General features: G+C 41.1%; 1 protein-coding gene across 1 annotated transcript in view; it reads right to left on the bottom strand.

The window, feature by feature from the left end:
• mlip (muscular LMNA-interacting protein) overlaps window positions 1-15,031 on the bottom strand; it is a 30,020-nt gene extending 14,989 nt beyond the window's left edge. The window contains exons 1-10 of the mRNA XM_084561124.1: window positions 14,825-15,031; window positions 8,269-8,406; window positions 6,144-7,748; window positions 5,369-5,440; window positions 4,879-4,950; window positions 4,720-4,803; window positions 4,559-4,594; window positions 3,764-3,811; window positions 1,476-1,538; window positions 1,217-1,342 (exon numbers count right to left, since the gene is read on the bottom strand). Of these exons, the coding sequence (XP_084417250.1) occupies window positions 1,217-1,342; window positions 1,476-1,538; window positions 3,764-3,811; window positions 4,559-4,594; window positions 4,720-4,803; window positions 4,879-4,950; window positions 5,369-5,440; window positions 6,144-7,748; window positions 8,269-8,406; window positions 14,825-14,968 (2,388 nt within the window). The 5' untranslated portion in view covers window positions 14,969-15,031. The remainder of the gene's footprint in view (window positions 1-1,216; window positions 1,343-1,475; window positions 1,539-3,763; window positions 3,812-4,558; window positions 4,595-4,719; window positions 4,804-4,878; window positions 4,951-5,368; window positions 5,441-6,143; window positions 7,749-8,268; window positions 8,407-14,824) is intronic.
• Window positions 15,032-22,624: the final 7,593 nt, after the last annotated feature.

Genomic DNA, 22,624 nt, shown 5'->3' with positions numbered 1-22,624 from the left:
ATATTGTTCCCCATTAGAAAAAAACTATTACAGACCTGAAAATCCCACAATAAACTACCTTTTCTTTGTCATTAACGGTGCTGCTGTTGGCCTATGTAGAGGTCAAAGCCTGCCTTTCACACATGGAAAACTGCATTAGTTTCAAATATGTCAAGACCAGTGACATCTTAAAAACCTGTTTGCTGAAAGCAAGCATTCACTGGCATGGTTAAGTGTTTATGTCTCATGACTTCCTTGAATGTATTGAAATGTTTATCTTGATAAGCAGACAGCCTGCTCGCATGTAATGAGGCGTATGTAAAGGTTTAGATTCTTCCGCGGTATTGCACAAGGACCTTGACCGTGTGGATTGTTTTGACTTTAACAGCTTCCAGTGATTATCTGTCGGTGATTTAGTATTGCTGGTGATGCAAATGGTGTATTTTCCAGCCCTCTGTCGACATGTGAGGAAAGGAGCTGCATGGCACAATAGCAAAGGTTGTATGTGGTATGTAGTGCAAACACAGTAAATAACCCCAATACACTGACATACATTTCACTATAAGCTCAGGGAAGCTTACGTAAATTCCGTATCTGTTGCTTTACACCACCTGGATGTGTATGTTACTCTGACGGTTAAATGTGCATATTTTGCCGTGTGTTATTGCTGCTTATGACACAGCTTTGAATGATGAATTGCTACACACTCATCTGTTCTCCTGATAGCTTTCCAAACCCCTCGTCAGCCGGAAGCTTGAAGGTTGCTATGTAATTGCGTGGATTCACTAAAGAGGGCTCAAATGCCAACATGTTGTCTTATGTTGTTGTAGAACTACTTATTTATTTATTTATTTTTTAAATGTTTCTTTAAAAATCTATTTAAAGCCTATAATACTCTGCCAAAAATACTGCTTCTTGTGTTTCTGGAATAATGTCAAGAGTGGCGGTCGTTTGGCGAGAAGAGGGAGCGGAAAACAAGCCAGAAGCTCAGCGGCTTGGGAAGAAAAAAGAAATAATTTCTCTCTGAGAATTCAACAATGCTGTCTGACGAGATGCGCACTGGAGTGAAAAATCAAACATGAGGAGTAGAGAGAACAAAAATTGCTAGCTGCTTCTTTACAATTAACACACTTTTAACCAAAACCAGTATAAAAGATGTTTGACTAGATGATCTGCACAGCTACATGTTCTTGATTCATTTCATTTCGTTTCAGCAAAAATTTAGGAAACACCCTACCTTCTTGTTGTCAGGTAATGGCTGCTTGACGACTGTCTTCTTGAAGGGGTTTGCACCAAATTCGTCTTCCTCCCCCACTGTCAGTCTTGGACTGGCCGTCATCGGGCGAATGACCCCTGGTTTCGTCTAGGCAGGAAGAGAGTTTAATAGCAGAGAGGAGTTAATTCTCTGGAGACGCTTTCCAAGACACTTTAAATAGCTAGACTTTTTACACAAAAAGGACAAAAAGCATGATCAAATGATAAATTAAAATGTGCACCTTTTTAGAATTCATCAGCTTTCTTTCCACACCAGCAGAAGGGTGCAAGGTGCATACAGATGCCTGAATAAACAAGGTGGGATAAAAAATAAATAAATAAATGAATAAACATCAACGTAGAAATGTATGCCTCTCATAAAACTGATAAAAGGAAGTATTTCAGTAACTGCTGGTTTTATGTGAAGGTGGGAAAAGTATGAAACGTCTGAGTTGAAATTCGATGAATTATTCGTAATGTCTGCCAAGTGATATTTACCACCATGAAGACGGGTCTGGAAAATGAGAGTGTGCAAAGAGGTGAGTTTTGTTATATCAGATGTGCATGAACATCAGCTACTGTTGATGGATTCGTGTGAGGTATCCACAAGAGAACACAACAGAAACAACACAGTGTGACAAACTGTAACTGTGCAAATATTTGTGTTACAAAAGGAGAAAATGACAATTACAACAGACAATTCTGCCATGCAGTCTTTTCAGTTTGCATAAGAAGTAACTCAGAAAGAGTAATTCAGCGTTTTGGGACACTTCTGTAAATGCACTTTCAGAATCAACAAGAAAATTGAGTCTCATGTCTGAGTGTTGGGAATGGAGCCGGAGTCAGAATATAATTTGAGATGTCAGTAACATAATGGGATCCTGTGTGGAGGGATAAATTGTTGGTTGATGTGAAATAGTAACACATAACAGCCCCTTGAAAGCACAAATTGCAATTTTCTCAAGTGTTTGTCAATGCGTTACTGCGTGGTCAGACGAGAGGCAGGGTGAACGTTGGAGTCAGCTCCATCGCATTTGAAGATTTGATTAAAAGACTCAACCACGAGTTTGAAATGGTTTAGCTTTGACTAAAATTAGAACGCAGCCCAAGGATTTAGTGATGTACTGTGTGAAGTTACAGAGAGCAGAGGAAGTGGGGGATAAGTCAGATGGGAACAGCCCGTAATGAGCTCTGAGATGCTTCATGAGCCAAACAAGCAGTACACACTCATGCACATAGTCGGTGTTTGATGCAAACCAACACAAACAAGAGGGTAATTCATGCAGATGACTTAAGGTAAAAATTAATTTCACGTTTTATCTAAAGTACCTTAAATTTGAATTCTTTCTAATGACCAGCAGGGGGCGACTCCACTGGTTGCAAACAGAAGTCATATTTTAAAGTGTAGGAGGAAATGACTGTACCTCTCACATGAATTATTACCTACCCCAGTAACCATTTTCCTCATGAGTGCCTGGTCTCAATTGCTAGTTTCAAGTCTTGCTCAACACAGGATGCATTTCAGAAATCACAAATACGTCAAACTGGCACAAGAGGAGGAGCTGGGGTGGAGGTGGGTTGCAAAGCAGCTCGAGGGTGAAACAGGAAAGGCGGACAGGCTAATGCATCTTAAGTAAGGTGCCCCTGACTGAGATTTTCCAATGTGTGCCTCAGCTGACAGTTCAGCCATTAGCTGATGTGGGCTGGCTTATAGATAAACTATCAGCGGCTGTAGCTGGACGTGAGAGCTGAGCTTGGCCTTGTGGCCTGCCTGAACTACTGCTTCGCTTGATTTTGTAAATTAAGAGTAAAATCGACTATAAGGCAGAATCTTGTTCAAATATGGTGGCGGAGTCATGACAGTCAAAACCCAACAAGACTATAACAGTACACCTGATATTGATATCTTATGCTATGTCTACTTCTAAGTACTCTATATTTAGTTTATTTTCATTAGTGAGCATTAAAGGAGCTGGTCTGTGTTTTTTAGGACATTGAATGAGTATGGGTAAGCCTGTGTCCAGGCTTTATCCTAAGCTAGGCTAAACGCTTGAGTCTTTTATTGATGTTACCTTGTCACTCAAACAAGCCACTAATATAAACCACGGTTCCCATAATGTTGAATTATTCCTTGAATGCCTCTGAATTTGCAGTGGAAGTTGCTGTAAATACAGTTTTTTGTAGCAGTTTTTATTTTCCCTCCCAAGACCAGATCTCAATTCATGCAGTGGAATATACAAAAGTAAAACAGAAAATGTTTTCTTCATATGATTTAAAAATGACTTATTCTAACTGGGACTTTTTGACTAATATAGTCTGAAAGTTACAGTGTACACTGTAGCCTCCACAAGGGGACCCACTTAATTCACTGTGCCCCCTCACTTGCTCAAACTAGCTCAAGCTTTCTCTGTCATCATCGCTGTAACTTGCAAGCCACGTTTGGATATTTGTTCTAACGCCGACACTGGTCCTGTGAGGCTAATCCTGCTTTTAATTGAACAGACAAAATAAACTCCCAGTGTCTACTCACATATTTTGTTTCCCGTCCCAAGGATTTTGGCAATGACGAGTTGTTCTGCTGAAATTGAAAAGAAGAAAGACCAACACAAACCTCATTTTGGGGATAAATGGAAAAAATAAATCTCATGAAAAATGACTCATTTACTATTTCAAAAATGTTACTTTTGCAATGTCACTTTTTTTTCCAGAAATGACTGAAAAGAAGACCTGGACAGAAACCCATGGACCCCGAGAACATAGTGAACGTTTGTGAACGCAAGATTTTTCCCATGTTAATAAAGCTTATTGTTTCCTCGGTCTAAAATTTTATATATATTTTTTTCTTTTTCTGCATTTTTCTCATCAGTGATTGACATTCACAGATTTTCATCAGTGCACTCTTGAACCTTAATGAAGGATGGCACTTTCTCACACACACACACACACACACACACACACACACACACACACAAGATAGACGCTTTCTCATTTGTTGAATAATGAACACAGCACAACCACTGATATGCAAGGCCCAATATCTGCTTCAGTTTTGCATTTGGTGTTTCTTTTTTCATTTATGTAACTTAGATGATTTAAAGTTTTAGCCATAAATGCATTTCAGCTCAAATCTGACACCTGTAACTGTCTGCCAAAAAAAACTTGGCACTTTTTACATTTTCAGCATGACACTGTCAAAGGCTTGGATTAAGTTTGCATTTCTTGGTGATTTTATTACATTAGGTTCGGCCACAGATATATCCGCTTTTTATCAAAACGCCCCCGGGGAAATTTGGCGGGAGCCACCACAGAAAGAAACACACTTTACCTGCAGACCAGCACTGGCAGTCGATGACTTGGAGTTCTGCGGGGAATGCATATTTTGTGGTTAAAGGATCCAAAAATGTGACTAATAAATCAACGTTTGTGTGTGTGTGTGTGTTTAATTTTATAGATATATAATAAACCGATAAAATGCACTGAACTCACTGCTGAAATGGAATTGGCCAATATCTCATCAATGACGGCATAGAGCTCCTCTGACTGTTGCCGAAGTTGAGCCGGTGAGCACATCTGTAGAAGTAAATGTTAATGTTTACGTTGTGTGAAGTGTGCCATGAAAGCCTCTAAGTGATGTGCGAGCGATACCTCGGCGTGCGTGTCAGTGACGCCTCCATCCGGCGTGTCACAGTGTTCTCTCTCGACCTGCTCATCGATCACCTGTGGGTGCAGAGAGGGAACACGCTGAGCTCCTCGCCAAGACCACCCTGTTTCCCCTGAGTGACAGCACACTATTCATTTCAACATCTCTTCGACAATTTTTCTTCTTCTTCCGCTCTGTGAATAACACAGTGAGATGTCTTGTTTTCCTGTCTCCTTGGGCCTGATTAGACTTTTAAGACGGCTTAAAAATTGTCTGTGACTTATTTCCATCATTTTTGCAGTTTGCTTTAAATTCCTTATAAATCCTGATTAGAGGAGACTCTTCAGCTTATAAATTTATTCCAGTTTTGTGCTGCTTACATAATTCTCCACAGAGCAACATTTGTTAGAGTCCTTAGGGCTTCATGCTATAACTGGATATTTAACAGGATAACAAGATGAATGAATGGCATTAGAGGGAAATGAGTGAACTCACTTGCTGATCCATCAGAAGGGTGTTCGTGGGAATTGCAGCGAGCGATTTGTAGCTTAACTTAATCTTGTGTGTCTAGAGTTTTACAGAGGGAGGAGAGCAGACGATCAATATAAATACATTTGCAATTCAAATTTCTGCATTTCCCCGAAGGTAAACTTTGCGCAAGATTTCATCGTATGTGTTTTACATGTCTGTAGGCATGCTTTTATCTAACTCTCCTGTCAACGTCTAATCATGCAAAACAGGTAACAGTGAACCGTGTTAGTCTGCTTTCACAGCACTGGAGAGCACATCACTTCACATCACTGCCCACGTGGCTCATTTGATGGGCTGTAAATGTCAAGAAGTTCAGCTCAGACTGGATGACTGCATCCCACATCAGCTTATATTTCCCTGACTGCTTTGAATAAATTGAGTTTCTGGTGGTTAATACTCAGAATCTTGTGCTGTGTTACGTAACGTTGTCTTTCTAAACCCATGCTTTCTACGGCATCACATAGCCTGCTGCATAAACTGCATGTTGGATTCCTTTTGGCTTTCAACACATGACAGCCAAGATGCATCAGCCATTAGAAATGTCAATCTATAACAGCATCAACGAGTCATGGCAAAGATAACCAGATAAATAGGAATCCAACAACATTTCTGCACAATGGACGTGCTCATATCAAGTGAGTGAAATCTGTTTTTAACCACACTGCACGGACATTAATACGTCAGAGAGAACACATTAAAAAATGTCCTCAGTCATGCAAATGGCAAGTGTAGCCGCTACCTTTCTTTTTTTACCCTCCCTGTCACTGCAGTCTGATATTCCACTCCCCGGCCTTGGGGAGGGTGTGGAGCGCGAGGAGAGAGAAGGGGACGGGGTGAGGTCTCTGATTGGTGGAGCAGGAGAGGGCGTAGGTGTGGGGGAGCTGGTGGGCGACGGCCATCCGGAGAAAGCAATGGGTGTGTAGCGGGAAGGAGACAGGCAGTGGGCTTTGCGGAAACCATGTGACGGCGTGGGGCTTTTGGAGTCGAGCCAGCTCATCGCTGACCGACACCTTCCGGGGGTGTTTTGTAATGGACGCAGAGGTGATGCTGTGTCTGTGCTGTGTGCGACAGGCTGAAGATGAGGAGGGCAGACAGGGAGGGATCTCAGCTGCTGAGAAAGCGAGTGCAGCCTTGAGAGATTTGAACTTGGCTGGCGGCTGCATATCTGGGCCGCAGAAGTCTTTGGCTCATTAATAAGTTTACAGGACGAGGAGATGAGTTTTTTAGGGTTATTATCTGCGTGGACCTTGAGGAAGTTGTGTGTGTTGCTGGGCTTCAGCTCTGGAGACACAGGTGTGTACGTGTGTGACATTTTTTTGGGAGCTGCAGACCCTGATTCGTCGTGCTTTGGCGGAGAAAAAGATTTGAAATCTGAGCAAAGCAGAGGCAGCGGTGCTCGAGGGAGTGAGGCGCTCTTAGCTGGGGGAGGTGAAATAACCTGCTCCCACCTGGGTGCACTGCTCGAGCGAATTTGCTCGGAGCATCTGATCGCTGAGGGCTGAGGGCATGTTCTGCTGAGGTCACATGACTGCGCTGCTGGAGGAGCCGTGATGCACCTGTTAGGTTCCCTGTGAACATGGCTTTGACTATCTATAGACGCTGATGAGGAAAATTGAGAGGAAAACTCCAGGGGAATGGAGGCCACACTGGACGCTGCTGAGCAGGCATTACAGAAGGACAGGGTCACAGGGTTAACAGGCCAGCAGGGGGTGTAAGGTCTCTCTAGCGCATGGGACAGGACAGGAAGGCGGCCTTTTCTTAGGATGGCAGTGAGGAGGGAGAGTCTGGTTAGAGGAGGCCGGTGCCGGGGAGGAGGGGATTGTGGGCAGACAGAACAGGACAGACTCTCGCAGGATGAGAAACAGGTTTGAGGGAGGTGAACCAGACTAGAGCCAGGAGCGAGAAAGTGCTTCTTTATCTGGACAACAGTGGGGGTGAAGACCCCAGAGCGGACAGATGAGCAGGGTGAAACAGTGCGGCTGAACGAGACAGGAGAGGTTACAGAGGAAAGCGGCACGGCAGACCAGCTCATCTCTTTTTCCGAGCCCTCTGAGAGGATGGACTCTCTGGACGAGGCCGGGGTGGGGCACAGGTCTGCTGAGTTTAGGGGTCCCGTTCTGTCTTCTGACACGGGCGTTCTATTTGCAAAGCAACCCAAGCTAACCTCAGCATGTCCAGAGCTATCGTGACACTGCTGCTGGGAAATGCCCCTGTGTTTATCTACAGCTGTTTCCATAGAGGCCGTCCCAGCGGATGCGTGGTTGGGTGTATTTTCAGACTGAGCGCTGACTGAAGGAGACGCTTTGGTTTGAGAGAGGCTCACGTGATCTCCTGAAGGATTCAGCTGAAAGAACAAAAATAAGCTTACATTTCTTTCTGTAATTTTGCCCGGTCTTATCTGAAAATTCACACCTCAGGCAGAAGTTACCGAAAATAAACTTTCTCAAAGTCTTTAAAGCCTGATTGACCTAAATGTCAGACCTGCAAATTAAGATTTGTAATAACTTCAGTTGCAGCTGATCTGGGAAAATAAATATGATGGAGCCACATTCCGACAGCCTGCAAAAGTAAAACTTTAAATAAACTTGCTATGACGTAGACACTGAGACTGTGCATTTGAACTTATTACATTTAAAAAAAAAAAACAGTGAATATACACACTGGATAGTTAAAAGTGTGTTATTTTTCATCTAATTGCATGACATAATGAACGTCAAATTAACAATTTAGTATTTTAAACTGAGCCACCTTCCAATTCACACATATATAGAATTCTACACATACTGCACTGTATCTATAAATTAACGACAACGTTTTTTGATGTCGATTCCTCGTGACTTTGAGAGCAGTCATGTTGTACTTACATGAGGATCTGTCTGTGGCGGGATTAAGTTTCCTGCTCCTCCCTCGACAGAGTCTTTGATAAAGACTTTCTCCACTTTGAAAATCTCCCCGTCCGACATGGTCTCTCTGGTTGTCCTCTCATGGGACGCAGCTATGTTCTGACGGAAGAAAAGGAAGCAAATGTTCAGAAGGAACCGAGCAAGTGAAACCCGAGGAAAACCTTGAGGTGAACTCCAGTGAGTCTCACGGCGTAAAGGGGTGTGCTTGGTTTCACCACACCACATGCCCCACACACATATATAATTCACATGTACACGCACATGTCCTGCTGTCAATCGTGTAGTGCATGCCTTATTTGCAGCCCTGAACTTAAGTATTTGAAATGATAGTCTGAGCTTGTTTAAAGTCCCCACGAAATCAAACTCGATGTTGTAGTGTTTTTAGATAATATGTCGTATAATAATAATATATCCAATCAGCCACAACATTAAAACCACTAACAGGAGAAGTAAATAACATTGACCATCTTGTGACAATACAATGTTCTGCTGGGAAACTTTTGTACCTGGCATTCGTGTGGATGTTACTCAGACATGTACCACCCACCTAGACCAGACCAGGCACCCCCACCCCATAGCAATGACACTCCTTGATGGCAGCAGCCATCCCCAGCAGGATGCAGTCTGACACCGACACACACATAAATGGCTTAGGGGCAACTAAAAAAACATTAAGAACAGCTCAAGGTGTTGACCTGGCCTCCAAATTCGCTAGATCCCAAACTGATCAAGTATCTGCGGGATACACTGGAACAAGCCTGATCCACAGAGGCCCCTCCCCTCAACCCATAGGACCCAAAGCCCCCCCCCCCAACAGGATTCTGTTTCCAGACACCACAGGACACCCTCAGAAGGCCCATGTCCATTCTGTGATGAGTCACAACTGTTTGTTTTGGAGGGACAAGGGAGACCGACACAATATTAGGAAGGTGGTTGTAATGTTATGCCTGATAGGCGTATAACACCTATTAGACAAAAATTTTCCCAACATGGACAAAAACATCACTTTGTACATATTCTCAATATTTGTTTTTTTGCTAACCTTGGCCTCATGGTGTCCTGTGAACACAATTATGGCTGCAATTAACTAACCACCTTTGTCTCACTACAACACAATTGGGAAAAGAAGTCAGAACCAGGTAAACTTCTAAGACATAAGGTTGCCTTCCCACCTGAGACTCACACACTCTTTGAACTATGTGGAAAGACATGGTTTTGTAAGATGAAAACAATTGTACACAGACGCTTTAAGATAACTTCACCTGAAACCTTAAATATGTTCACTGACACAGAGCAAACCATAAACTAGAATAAAACAGAGCATTATGTTACAGGAGACTTTGTTATAGGGGAGTGGAATATGGTTTATGGTAAATGCATGAACTGAATTTAAAGGAGCGCTCTTGACTAATGGGAGTGACAATATACGCTGAAGTAATACATCATTACTGCCATGAACTCCCACAATGATGGTAATTATGATTCCAAATATACATGTGTCACCATTCTATAATGGCCACCCCCGGTTTTCTGGACCAATCAAAAATTCTCTCTCTGCCGTTCTTTTGGCTTCCTGCAGATAAGCAGCAATCAAAGACACGACAGACTGCCAGAGTTACATTTATTTCTGGGAACGCATTCAGCATAAATGGCAGCTTGTGTCAATAACAACATCACATACTGAGTGTCAAAAGTAGTTATATTTAGAACGCAAAAAGAAATGCACAGGGAGTCGGTGCATGTTTTTCACATCTACGCTAACTTACATGTTTTGGATTTTACATCTTGCGGTAAACACAATCATTGTAAGTACTATGTCTATAAAATATAACCATAATGGCACAAACCCACTCTTTTTACTTTCTGCTTCAAATGAGTGCATGGTTGTGGCGTAAGACCGGTTCATGACAAGTTTATTCTGGTAGCTTTCCCTTGGGTTTCAGGCTCTGGGTTCTGTGAAGCACCTTGAGACAGTCTGAATGGTTATAGATAAAACTGAATAGAATTTAAATCAATTGCTTGACTAAGCGTACCTGCAACGAAACCGAAGAAACACATTGCACTGGGTATTTTTTGGAAAGAAAATACGTGTTGTCACCTCCACTAATTAGTGCAGCCGAAGGCCCTTTCTAATGCATAACAGGTGGAGTAGGGGTAGTGAACAAACCCTCTAATTTGAAACAAGATGGTAATTAGGCAGGCAAGCTTAATGTTGTCTTGCAGAGCATCATACTGTATGTCGAATCAATGGTGGCCACTCAGAATGCAAATTGATAATGAGCACTTGAGGGTATACTATCCAATTTAATAGAGTGCACGTCTTTTTTGTGTGTGTGTGTGTGTGTGTGCCGGGTGCTCCAATTCACGCTGGTGGATTAATGAGCTGTCGAATGTCTCACAGGTAATCCGTTATATTATGTCCATTGGCATCTGAATATAGAAGATGTCTCACAGCAGGAAGTAATATTAATATATCACATGTAAATGCGTCAAGTTGCCACTCAGTCTAAGCTGCAAACATCTGTTAACTATATTTTGGATTACTGTCAAGACAATTTTTTTCGCTCTCCTTAAAAAACGTTTAAGAAGCTCCCACCTGACAACATGTGGGTGTGTATGCAGAGTAAGAAGCTGTGCGAGAGAGCAAAAAAGAAAAGTACCATGTGTCACGACTCTGCACCACATGGGAGCATCAATACATTAACAGGTCAATGTATTGTAGGACTGAAAGAACCAAGAACAGACTCGCAAACACTGATTCAGTGACGCGTTAGAGTGTTGAATAAATCTGGCTGGACTCCCGCATATCATCAGGAGGACATCAGTTATGTTTATCCACATCCTTCACATACTGCAGAATTCAGACTCACACAAAACATGCACAGCAAGTTGTGAAAGAAGGCCTGAAGATCGACAACGTGAACTGTTGTGGAATTTGGAAAAAGCATGAGTTTGCTCGCCAGCACAACGGAACTACTCTTGTTTTGTTGCCAACTCAAAGTACAGCTAGAGAGTAAAATAAAAATGAGTTACGGAGTGGTTCAAGAAACAAAGGCAAAGAAACTCAAGGATTCAGGAGAGATACTGCACTCATCAAGGCCAGGGGAGCTATCACTTGAACAGCAAGCATGACTTCCTGTGTCATAACCACGAGCTGATGTTTTCCATTTGAATGGAGCAGTAATCTTAAGGAGGTAAAACACAGAGAGAATATAACAGAAAAGGATGCTGAATAGATGTGAGGCTGTCTAATGTTTCTTGTGAATTTGGGTGTCCGTAATTCACTTCCTGTTGTTCGGGCCAACTTCAGATGGACTGTAAGCTACTAAACTACGGCCTCTTCCTAACACCTCTCAGTGTGATGTGTATGCAACGTGCTGCTTTTTGAATGTAGCCACTCATTGTGACATAAGTGGCGACGGGTGGTGATCACCACAGTGTACATTAGGAGCAGGTTTTCTTCCACGTGGTCCGCCATGCTGTGCAGAAGCCAAGCACAGAAAACAGAAACAAAACACTGGCTCTTGAGAGGGTCTTTCACGTGTTTAAGTTACAACTATCGAGGTTAATATGCTATATACAGTTTTCATATCATTATATAAAATATGATTGATTGAATATGATCATTGTTACAAATGTAAATGCTCAAAACTTCCTGAACAGCTGCAAGACTAAATGCTATTTAAATGGTAAGGCATGAATAAGCATAATTCTTCATAAGTTCATGGGTCACTAGTACTTTATTTGCATAAAACTTTTAAAGTAACTTTTAAAGTAAGACTTTTGTTAACAACTTTCTTTTACAAGAAAGAAATGCCATCAAAACCATATTATCCCTTTGAAACGGATGAAATTGCTTCCAATGATAAAAAATAAAAAAATACAAAAATATTGTCAGATAAACAATAGGGGTTATACACAGCTACAAATGGTATGGGAGTACAAATGGAGTTCAGATGAATTTGTGGCAGAAAAAATAAATAATTGAGCCACAGATTCAAACAGCAACAGAGCATTCAAACACGCACAATCCAATTTTGTTCGTAATTATGAGAAGATGTGTCTTCTAAAGCCCGGGCTTCTTCACAGGACTGCAGCTGCGTAGTTAAATGTTGTCGGTTAATAACATGAAGGCTGCCACTCCTTAAGGTGATAGCAATGGGGTATATTGAGAGTCTAATGGTGCCACCCCCCACTGAGGAGACCTTTGAAGTCTACATGCAGTCGGCCAACAAGCTGAATCCAGGCACCCGGAGCTGTGGGGCTGCTGTGACGTTGATGCTAGATGAACTTCACCGATCGACGCCACTGGGGGTCAATCAGCACGCGTTAAAGTTCTTCCTATACAAAGTTAGGCCCCTAGGTAAAATCCCTTCTCTGACAGCCAAATGCCATGCATTCAAGAAAAGGCGAAGCTTTAGAGTCAGAGGACATCTCATCCGATGCCTCTGGTAGCTTAAGAATACGCTCGATATATTCCTGATGATGATATTTTCACAAGTCAAGCGAGAAGATAATTGGATGCCATGAAAACATGTCAGTCTGTACGGTTTAAATGTTTGATGGAGATGTAAGAGGAGTGCTCTATCACTGAAACCGAATGACAGATTCACAAATGACGAAATGATTACACCTGCTGAATCCATTTGATTTGAAGATGAGCCATACTGATGTCTGAGCCACCATTTGAGCAGGATGTGTTGCTAAAGTAATTTAGCCAGAGCGGGATTCATTCTTCTCCAGTAAAAAAAGCTTTCAGTCCTGAAACTTTACTTGACATGATTTATCACTCTGAAATAGAGTCAGTTGAAGAGGGCTACACGTTTCAGAATCAGATTTGCTGGTTTAGACCTTTTAGGTTTGACACCTTCTATCATGCAGAGACGTTTTTCTCATTATGTTGTCCACAATCCTTATTGATGGTTACAACATCACAGAACCAGTGTCATCAATGGCCTGTTGTTGCAGTTGAACACTACAGTATCTCTTCACACCAGCAGGTGGCAGTAGTCTGTATTCGTCATTCAAAAGCTGGGAAGTTTGGAAGCTTGGAACCACTACGTCATAGAGAGTTGGCATTTTTTAATTCCAGAAATCGCTTCATTGTGAAAAAGAAAAACTTTGTCATTTACTACTTCTATCACTTTTGTTTCTCTTCCAGGGCATTATCAAAAAAACTTAAAGAAAGGCAACCGGACTTGGAAAGTTTCTTGAATACGTTTTGCCACTCTTTCTTGCCTTTCCATGCCTTACTGTGACCTGGATGACTGAAACCTTCACACACTTCTTGAGCATTATTTCACTGAAGGAATGAGTAATGAGTCTTTATTGTAAATTCTTGGCTGCTCTTTCTACAGACAGGGAGTTGTCTCAATTAGGGACGATACACTGGGTCACTCGCATGTCATATTTTTCTGTGGCAGTGTATGAGTTGTTTCAGCTTTGTTGAGCCTTTTTCACCAGCAGTGAGGTGTTGATGGTCCACGTCATCTGTTTTAACAGTATGACACTCTTCTCTCAAACAAACATATATATATCCTCTGCATTTAACACATCCAAGTGAGCACACTTGTAGCAGTGGGCTGCTGTGCAAGGCGCCCAGGGAGCAGTTTGGGGAGTTTTGAGATGCTTGCTGAAGGCATCTAAGCCATGGACATAAAAAGGATCAAAGCAGAGGCCTCTGGGTCCCAAAGCTGCTCCTCTAACCACTGGTGCCCTTTGAAAAATGGTGACATAACAGAGGAAGGTTTTGATTCATCAACCTCTGAGTTATGGGCACAGCACACTTTCGCCCGCCACTCTGCTATGTGGAGGTGTCCTCTGTCCTCAATTCTTTGGAAGTCTATGCTCTTCTCTTTTAAGGTTGACCTGAGTGATTGAATCTGCCACCGATTCAAAGCCATTTCAGTTGACGAAAAAGCCGATGACAGGGGTCAGACTAGTGCCGACAATGCAGGATACATAGCCAAAACTGGGGTCACAGACGCTCACCAGCAGCGTGACACTGGCCAACAGCCGACTATCTGCTTAGTTTGCCCTTAAGTGTTCTCTGCAGAGTCACGCGCAAGTGACTTTTTTTTTTTACTGCAGACATTTTGACTTGTCACACTAGAAAAGGCACAGGTGGAATTATGATGAAGTGTCTCCTAAAGCAGAGACACTGAACTATATGCATCCATGCTTTCCCTGGTGGGACAAGTCAAAATGATTGCAGTAAAAAAGGTCTATACAAGTAATTTGCATTTAAAAGTCAAGGCTCATCAGTTTGATAAAAATGATAAATGTCATTGTGAGAAGAAATAGGCAGAAAGTGATCATATTCCTTTGCTGTCGTCATTCTTTAACATTCTGGGTGGATTTAAAGTCCCAATCTTTAACATTTTGGATGACTAAGGAAGTTTTTGATGAATGCAGTTAATTAGCAAAGAATCGAATGCTTAATAATAAAAACAAAAATAAATGAAAGCAACAATCATGTTACAGGTAATGACAGTTGCAGAAGAAGCTGCTGCTGTACCTTTTCTGGATTTCCTGTCAGAGCTCCAGATCTCTCCTCTTCAGTTATAATGCTTTTAATTGGTAATCTCTTCACCACAGGCAAAAATGTGAAAATAGAAGGCTGCGATGGCTGTGCCTGTAAAAGACCAAAGGAATGAGTCATTCACATGTTACAGGGTCTTTCAGGTTACTTGGCGACACTTTTCCAGTTATTTCACGGTCAACCACAAAGACTTGAAGTTTAAGATTGCCTGCATTGAACGCTGAGTCAAGCACAAGAAGGATTCTCTGTTAAAAGCTCTCTTTTTTGAAAAATCTTTTTTTTTTTTTTTTTTTTTTTTTACATTGAATACAGCTGAATATATTTCTCGTTTCCTTCTTCTTCACAGGTTCGTTTAACTACACCCCACTACTAATGATCCACCACACACACATACACAAATTTGGCAATTATCACCCTGCAGCTCAAAGCGCCTCAATGAGGAGTGATGAGTTGCAATTAAATCAGCATATATTCTCATCTCACGTGTAGCTGAGCTATTAGTTGTGATTAGTGATGATCATTGCTGTTTTTTTGTTTTCTTTTTAGGACTCCACAGTATTAGGTGAAATATTTGTTTAGTGCAGGAAAATGACTAAAAATTAAGGATCACTGAAAGAAAACACAGAGAAAAGTGTAGCTAGTAGGAATATAGTGGAAAAAATTCATTTACTGTAGAAAGACGCCTCTAAATGCAAAAAAATTCTAATATTAAATTAAAAGACGGGCCAGACATTTGAAGGTATTCACCAATGTAGATTAAAAGGAACACAGAGAAAGCTAAAATAATTAACTTTAAGTCCTATATCTACAACTACATATGCATTTAGATATAACTCACTATAAATATTGGGTTATGATACTTGTTAATCACCAATAAATATTTTTTAATTACAAAAGAAAGAAATATATCCCTTATGTGCACGCCATGAAACTGACATTAAACTATTAACCTGCCAGTAATCAACATTTCACGACAGGATTGCGATTTACAAGGAGAACTAAAAGAACACTGGAGAGACTTCAGCAAGAACCAAGAAGGTTTCCTCGCAAAGCTAAATATTATAAAGGTAAAAACAGGATTATGGTCAAATCCAGGACCACGGCACACAAAACGGTAAAGTACACAAATATCTTGGATTCAGGAAACGTACTCCAGGAGTCCAAGCCAGCAGGCTCTCAAAAAAACTGTAAAAAAAAAAAAATCATATTTTTACTTTCTCTCAATGAAAGAACACTCACAAGGTTTTCTCAGCTTAGGGTAAATCCTGGAAACAGTGATTTAAAGCAAGAACAACTGCCCAGGCTCTGTCTAAAAGTTTAAAAAGACAGCCTCTGATAAAAGCTCCCAAAACAAAACTAAATAACAACGAAAAGCACCTTTCAAAGTACCCAAGACGCCTAAAGCAAAATTAAGTCATTCTGCACACAAGCCACTCTGTTCAACACTGTCTCTAACCTTCACGTTAAGCTTAACTAATTCCCCGCTGGCTCAAGCGTTATATTAAAAGTATAGTCCAGCATAACCCCTCCTAAAACCTTAGAATAATTTATGATGTGATAATGATTGAGCTTTAATGATTTTACTTTCAGAGCCAGCCTAATTGTTCCCCCGTTTCCAGTCTTTAGCTCAGTTAACTGAGCTAAATTGCAGAGGAATCTGTTTTTGTGTGAACCGTAAAGTTTTTGTATAAAGCAAAAGAACGGTCGCTCAAGGACAGAAGCAAGTGGAAGGGGGACGTGTTAAATGGCCTTTGCTGCAGGAACAAACGCCATATGAAGAAGAACTTGTTTGTTTATTGCAGTATATGTTAGATGACAAATTCCACCTTCATGGAGCAGCGTCTTGCTTCATTTCTGCCCAAATGATCATCATACTTTACACTGAAATATGATGCACCACTGGCAATGACATATAAGAGGCATTGCAAGCATCCTTTTGAAGGAAGGCTTTTAGCACCACATGACGACTAAAGGTCGCGTATTTTCTTTTTGTACAAACAACTGCATTGAAATATGTTTTCTGGCGTCCTTGTGCATGAAGAGAAACATCTGTGCTGTCTGCAAAGGCAACTCTTGCCTGTATAGCTCAGTGCACATCACACCATCCGCTACCGGTGATAAATGGTTTGATCCCCCCTCTCACCCCCTCGCCCCCATGTTGACAGTGTAATAAGCTGGAGTTGTGAATAGTTTCACCACATTTATGAAAGTCAACAACGTCTTTTTCTTGTTATTACAGCGACGGAATTAGAGCTTTAAAAATGCAAATACAAGGCAAGCATCTAATATGTTTCCACTTAGAGATTACATTGAACTGCAAATAGATTGCATAAACTCTGGAGCAGTGTGTTGTCCCATTCCAGCAATGCAACGGCTTTAGCTTGTTAGGATGGCGACACAATTCCCATTGCAATTTGGGTTGTGTGGTGTTTCTGGATGAGGGAAGCTCCTGTTTGTTCCCACACTGCAGCAATCAAAGCACACACTCATCAAAAACACTTCTGCCGCTTACTAATCACGCGTCTTCTCTCGCAGAGTTGACGGGTCATCTGCAAAATGCAAACTGGAGAGTAATGGCAGTGGGATTTCCTCCACTAATCAGCTCGGGTCATTGTGGTAAATACTTGAAGCTCTATTGAAAATGGATCACACGACCTCCGCTTGTTAATGTAGAAGTGTGTAAACGTTGTGATGCCGTTTAGCAGAGAGAGGAAGAGCTTTAAAACAAGTGATGATACCAAAGATCCAAACCAGATTTATCACTTCATTCATTTTAAATGTATGTGATCCCTTAGGGATGCAGTCGGGGGGATCGCATCCCCTTACTACTGAGTGAGAAAAATCAATACTACCTCAGCTGGAGACCTCATGATTGCACTATAGAGTAGCCTACAATTAGTTTCCATCATGGTCCTTTAAGAAATGCATCCATGTCTCCTGGCAACCGGTGAAATAGTCATGCAATTTAAATTAAGTGATTTGTGTGAAAACTGATCTTTTCACGAACCAAACCGAGCAGTGACTGAACATGAGAGAAATAAAAGGAGAGAAAACAAAACGGATCAGTGGGCGATAATGAAACTAAAAAATAAATGTGTATATATACGTATATAGTCTCATACAAACCACACAGACAAGTCTCCAGGGGAAAGAGGACGGGGTTCAGCACCCTGACTGCTCTGCTCAGCTACCCAGCCCAGTACAAAACAAACTCATGTACGGTGTGTCCTGACACCTCTCTGTCAGAACCAGCAGGAATTTCTTCAGCAATTTCAGCTACAGTAGCATGTCGGATCTGACCACACATGCCAGCTTTTGTTCCCCATGTGCACCAGCGAGCCTTGACCTGCCACGAACCTGCCGTCTGTTCACTGGCATTTCCTTCCTTCTACCACTTTTGATAGGCACTGATCGCTCTAGACCAGGACCCAGCATCTGCAGCTTTGACCCAATCACAGCGTCGTACTACCCATCACAACGAGGTCCCTGTTAAAGTTGCTGAAATCCTTTAACTTGTCCAATTTTCCCACTTCTAAAATATTGCAAAAATTGCAGCCTAACATATCCCACTCTCTGAGAGGTACCATGATAATCATTATTATTTACTTAAGATATATAAATACATATAAATACAATATATAAGATGTCTAATTTGTAAAATGTATGTTATGAGATATAAAACATCTTTATAAATGATATAATAGTATTTAAATCATCTTTCTGGTTATAATTCAGTAGCATTAAATATAAAACATAGAAGACTGATCCCACTCTGGTGTACAATGAAGACTTTTATATTTTACACTTTAAAACTTTATATTTTATACTGCAGTATTGCTACTTTAATGTACAGTCATTATAATCTCTGAGTACCTGTTCCACTCTGAAAGGGTCAAGTGCTTATTTGTCCCTGTAGGAACCGACTTTATGTACTAGAGTTACAGCACTATTCGCCGAGCAGTTTTTCAAAGGACCCGACCATTTTCTCTGCAGCGCTCCACCTCCCGGGTGCATATAATTAAAATGTCTGTTCAAAGAAACTGCCAGAGCTGGTTCCCACAAAGACTTTGACCCTGACTGCGTTATTTTAAACACCATAAGAGCAAGCCCATTAAGAGCACTGTATTATAAATGTTTTAATAAGGTTATATCTGCTGAAGGCATATTTAAACTAGTCGTTCAGATATTTTGAAAGCAGCAGCTGTGGAATTATAACGGAGAGGGAGAGAAGAATTATTCACAATTCTCTATATCATGCTTTAATGTCTCCTCTCTTCATCTGCAGGGTAAAAAGCCAGATTTCATTGGACCGACGGATATGCAAGAACAATAGGCTTTCAAACAAGTTCAAATAAGTTCACTGGGCAGCCAACATGTTTGTCTTTCATTCATCATTCACGGCAAAGCTAATGTCAAACTTTACCGTGACTATGAAACAGAACAAACAATCTTCTCTGTCAGAGTTATTACCATTTACAGAATATAATACGTTCCATTTCTCCATTTCAGGCATAATGACAAGGTAACAGGAGATATTTGCATTTTTATGTGCAAAGGTATTTTAGTATATTACAGGATTTCTATCGTTTCCATTTATGCATCATTAACAGGTGTCCATACTGTTGCGATATAATCATTTAACACTGACCATTCTCATTCTAGTTTCACTTATATTTCAATATCATATCAGTACTTTTATTTAGTATTTTGACTGCAGAACTTGTAATGGAGTATTTTATTTTTTTTTAAAACACTACTCTACATTTCTTTAACCTTTGCCAGCTATGTTTTTAGTGACTTCCTGAGCTGTGAGACTTTCAGACATCCAAGATAAAGTGTGGCAACAATTACAGAAACTTAACAAATCCCTCGGCTAAAATAATCACGTGCCGCCTCCTAAACTTGTTTATGTATTTGCATGATTACGAAACTCCCATGCCTGCTTGCTTGTCCTCTGTAGTCATAGCAGAGTAACTTAACACGGTGAAAGGTTAAAGTGTGTGTTCCCTCCTGGCCCACCGGAGCCCGCTTGAATGTTTAATCGTGTTGTGTGTTGCCGAGGTCATGCCGTCCTCATAGATCACATTTCCGGCCATGCTGTTTCTGTGTCGCCTCAATGTGTGTGCGCCCTCACTCAGTTATGCCTTGTGGCATGTCGGACCCGTCCCAAAGACTAAATACAAACAGCACTAAATCACTTCCCGAAGGAGACCACCCTGTGTGTGGTGTCTTTAAAGAGACTTTCACAAATAGTGACCTATAGAAAGTGACTCATGTACTTTAAGAAAACTCATATTTGTTATACTACCGTACTATCGTATGCAAATCATCTTCTTCATGAAGGTTGTGATACCTCCATTATTATGCAATTTTAGCTCATCTTCTATATGCCTTCCAAAGTTTTAACATTAGATGTTCAGATATAACCTCAATGCTCAGCTGCAGTGATTACCGCTGTAAACCTGAGGCCGCGGATGTTAAACTCTATATCAGGGTAGTTCACGTTGTCCCACGGTACAAGCATAAACACTTGGGTGTGTCACTAAGTAAAGAGTTTAATTACAGACAAACACTCAGCCCCTCCCCTCCAGAGTAGATACGGTCGTGCAAATATAGCCCACAGCCAACTGCTACTGAGCACGCTGAGATGTGTGTCAAGATAATAAACAAATATCATGATGACTCACACACAAACATAAAAAATATAAGAGAAAAGCCCAAATTCCGGTAATGTTCAATATCAGCCCGTACAAGGAGAAAATGACATAAGGTTAGCCACATGACCTTAAAGTGCAGTGGGGAGTCAAAACAAGACATAACAGTGACTTAAACAGATGTTTCTGGGGTGATTTTTATAAACAGTATTAACATTAAGTTGATGCATATGCTTTAATGTTTAGAACGTATAGGTTTTTAATAGTAATAGTTAGCGTTCGAATGAATCTGAAACAGTTTCACTGACCAGTATTCAGCGTAGTGTTACAGGAAATAGCAGGTTAAGTATCAAGTAGCCGTGTCTGAGTTAAAATGTGTCTATGTGTTTATGAGTGTAAGCCTGGAAGGCTGCCGCGGCTGTTAGAGGTCACAACAGGGAGTCTGGTTAGTAGCGTCGATGCATCAAAACTCAGTTCTTGAGTTTAGCTTTGAGGGTTTCGCTTTGAGGTAAAATAGTAATCTAAAATCAGAATTTAAATCCCCATGCAACTACAAAGGTCAGCAGAAAGCACAGGCAGACAATACCAAGCCCTCTTACCTTTCCCACGTAATTATTCAAGCTGTCCATTTCTGCTTCAAATGCCTCTCCATCCACAAGCTTGTGTCCGTGCTGCATAAACAAGATTGTTGATCAAAGCAGATGTGGAAAGCAAGATGCCCTCTTTCCAGCCCCTCTCATAAAGTTCAAAGTGTATTGCTGTTGGTGTGCGTATCGCCCAGCAGATTTCCTTTTATAGACGCATAATAGCCACAAATAGCTTGCAGACAGCAGTCTGCCTACTGGGCACCAGTAATAATGTTCCCACCAGGGACTATATACAAGCGACACACACACAAGGGGGGAAAAAAAATGCCTTAATTGTTCTATTTTATTTTATTTTATCCAACACATGCTCTTCTTCGCTCCACCGTGACCGATTCCTGTATTCTTATCCAAAGTCTGTCATTTTTTATCTGTAGCCACAGAATGAGAGCAATTATGCTGAAAACAAAAAGATGGGGACATGATTGTATAGATAATGACTGTGAAAAAATGGCTTACAAAAAAAGCATACAACATAAAAATTGTCAAGAATTTCAAGAATCTGTCTTATTTTTCTCAACTTGGTGACGAGAAATTGTGGAACTGGTGACAATTACTTCATTATAATCTTCCAGATAAAAGGTTACTTTTACATTGTTAGCAGGTATCTGATATGACAGATGATAGAGGGTGCACCGCACTAAGGTCGGCATTATTAAATTCAGCCTTTAAATAATGCAGAATTTTATAAAAACTTGAGATTGTGGGTTTTTAATTACAGAAAATGATTCAAAAAATTGTGTTCAGTCTCCAGATTACTCGACCCCCTGACATATGTGCTTAACCAACTGATGTGACAGAGGCACCTCAGCATGTTTCCAGTGATGAGTTATCAAGCAACTTGAAACAAATTCATTTACGTGCTTGTTTGCCGCAACATCGACTTCTCTGCTCCCTTATCAGTGAGTGAAAGCAGACCTCTGTGAGTGGATGCTAATCCTTTACGTACACTACATTCCTCATCCCTCTCACAGCTGTTCTTGTCTGTTTCCACCCCGCTGTCTCCCTCCCCCTTGTCTGTCTGTCTGTCCGTCTGTCGGTGGAAGCAGCACACAGAGAAAGTCGCAGCAAGACAAAGCCTATACCGCCACCTGTTCCTCTTGCTTTTACCTCTGGTGTTGTGCGCTCTGGGAATCGTTTGATTTCTCATTTCATTCATTCAAGAGGCACGAGAGAAAGCTGGATCGAACAAGTTACTGTAGTGTAAATATGCTTTTGAGCACGAACTATTTCTGACAGGAACAATTCTTGAATTTTTGCCTTTAACCACTACATGACAGTCCTGTGATGTGGGTCCCCATGCATATGAGGAAAAGACAGGAAGCAACATCTTTTATCCTCAAGGAAATTCACTGACAACGAAACTGAATTACACTGGTGGCAGCCCACAGTGAATACCAACGGAGATGTCTCTGATTACAGCAATTTACAAGTTCCATGAATCCATCGTTGATTACTTTGTTCAGTTTAAACAGTTG

This window comes from Chelon labrosus (genome assembly GCF_963514085.1).
Source record: "Chelon labrosus genome assembly, chromosome: 15".
Taxonomy (NCBI): domain Eukaryota; kingdom Metazoa; phylum Chordata; class Actinopteri; order Mugiliformes; family Mugilidae; genus Chelon; species Chelon labrosus.
The sequence above is the reverse complement of the archived record's forward strand: the minus strand, read 5'-3'. Positions and strand labels throughout refer to the sequence as shown.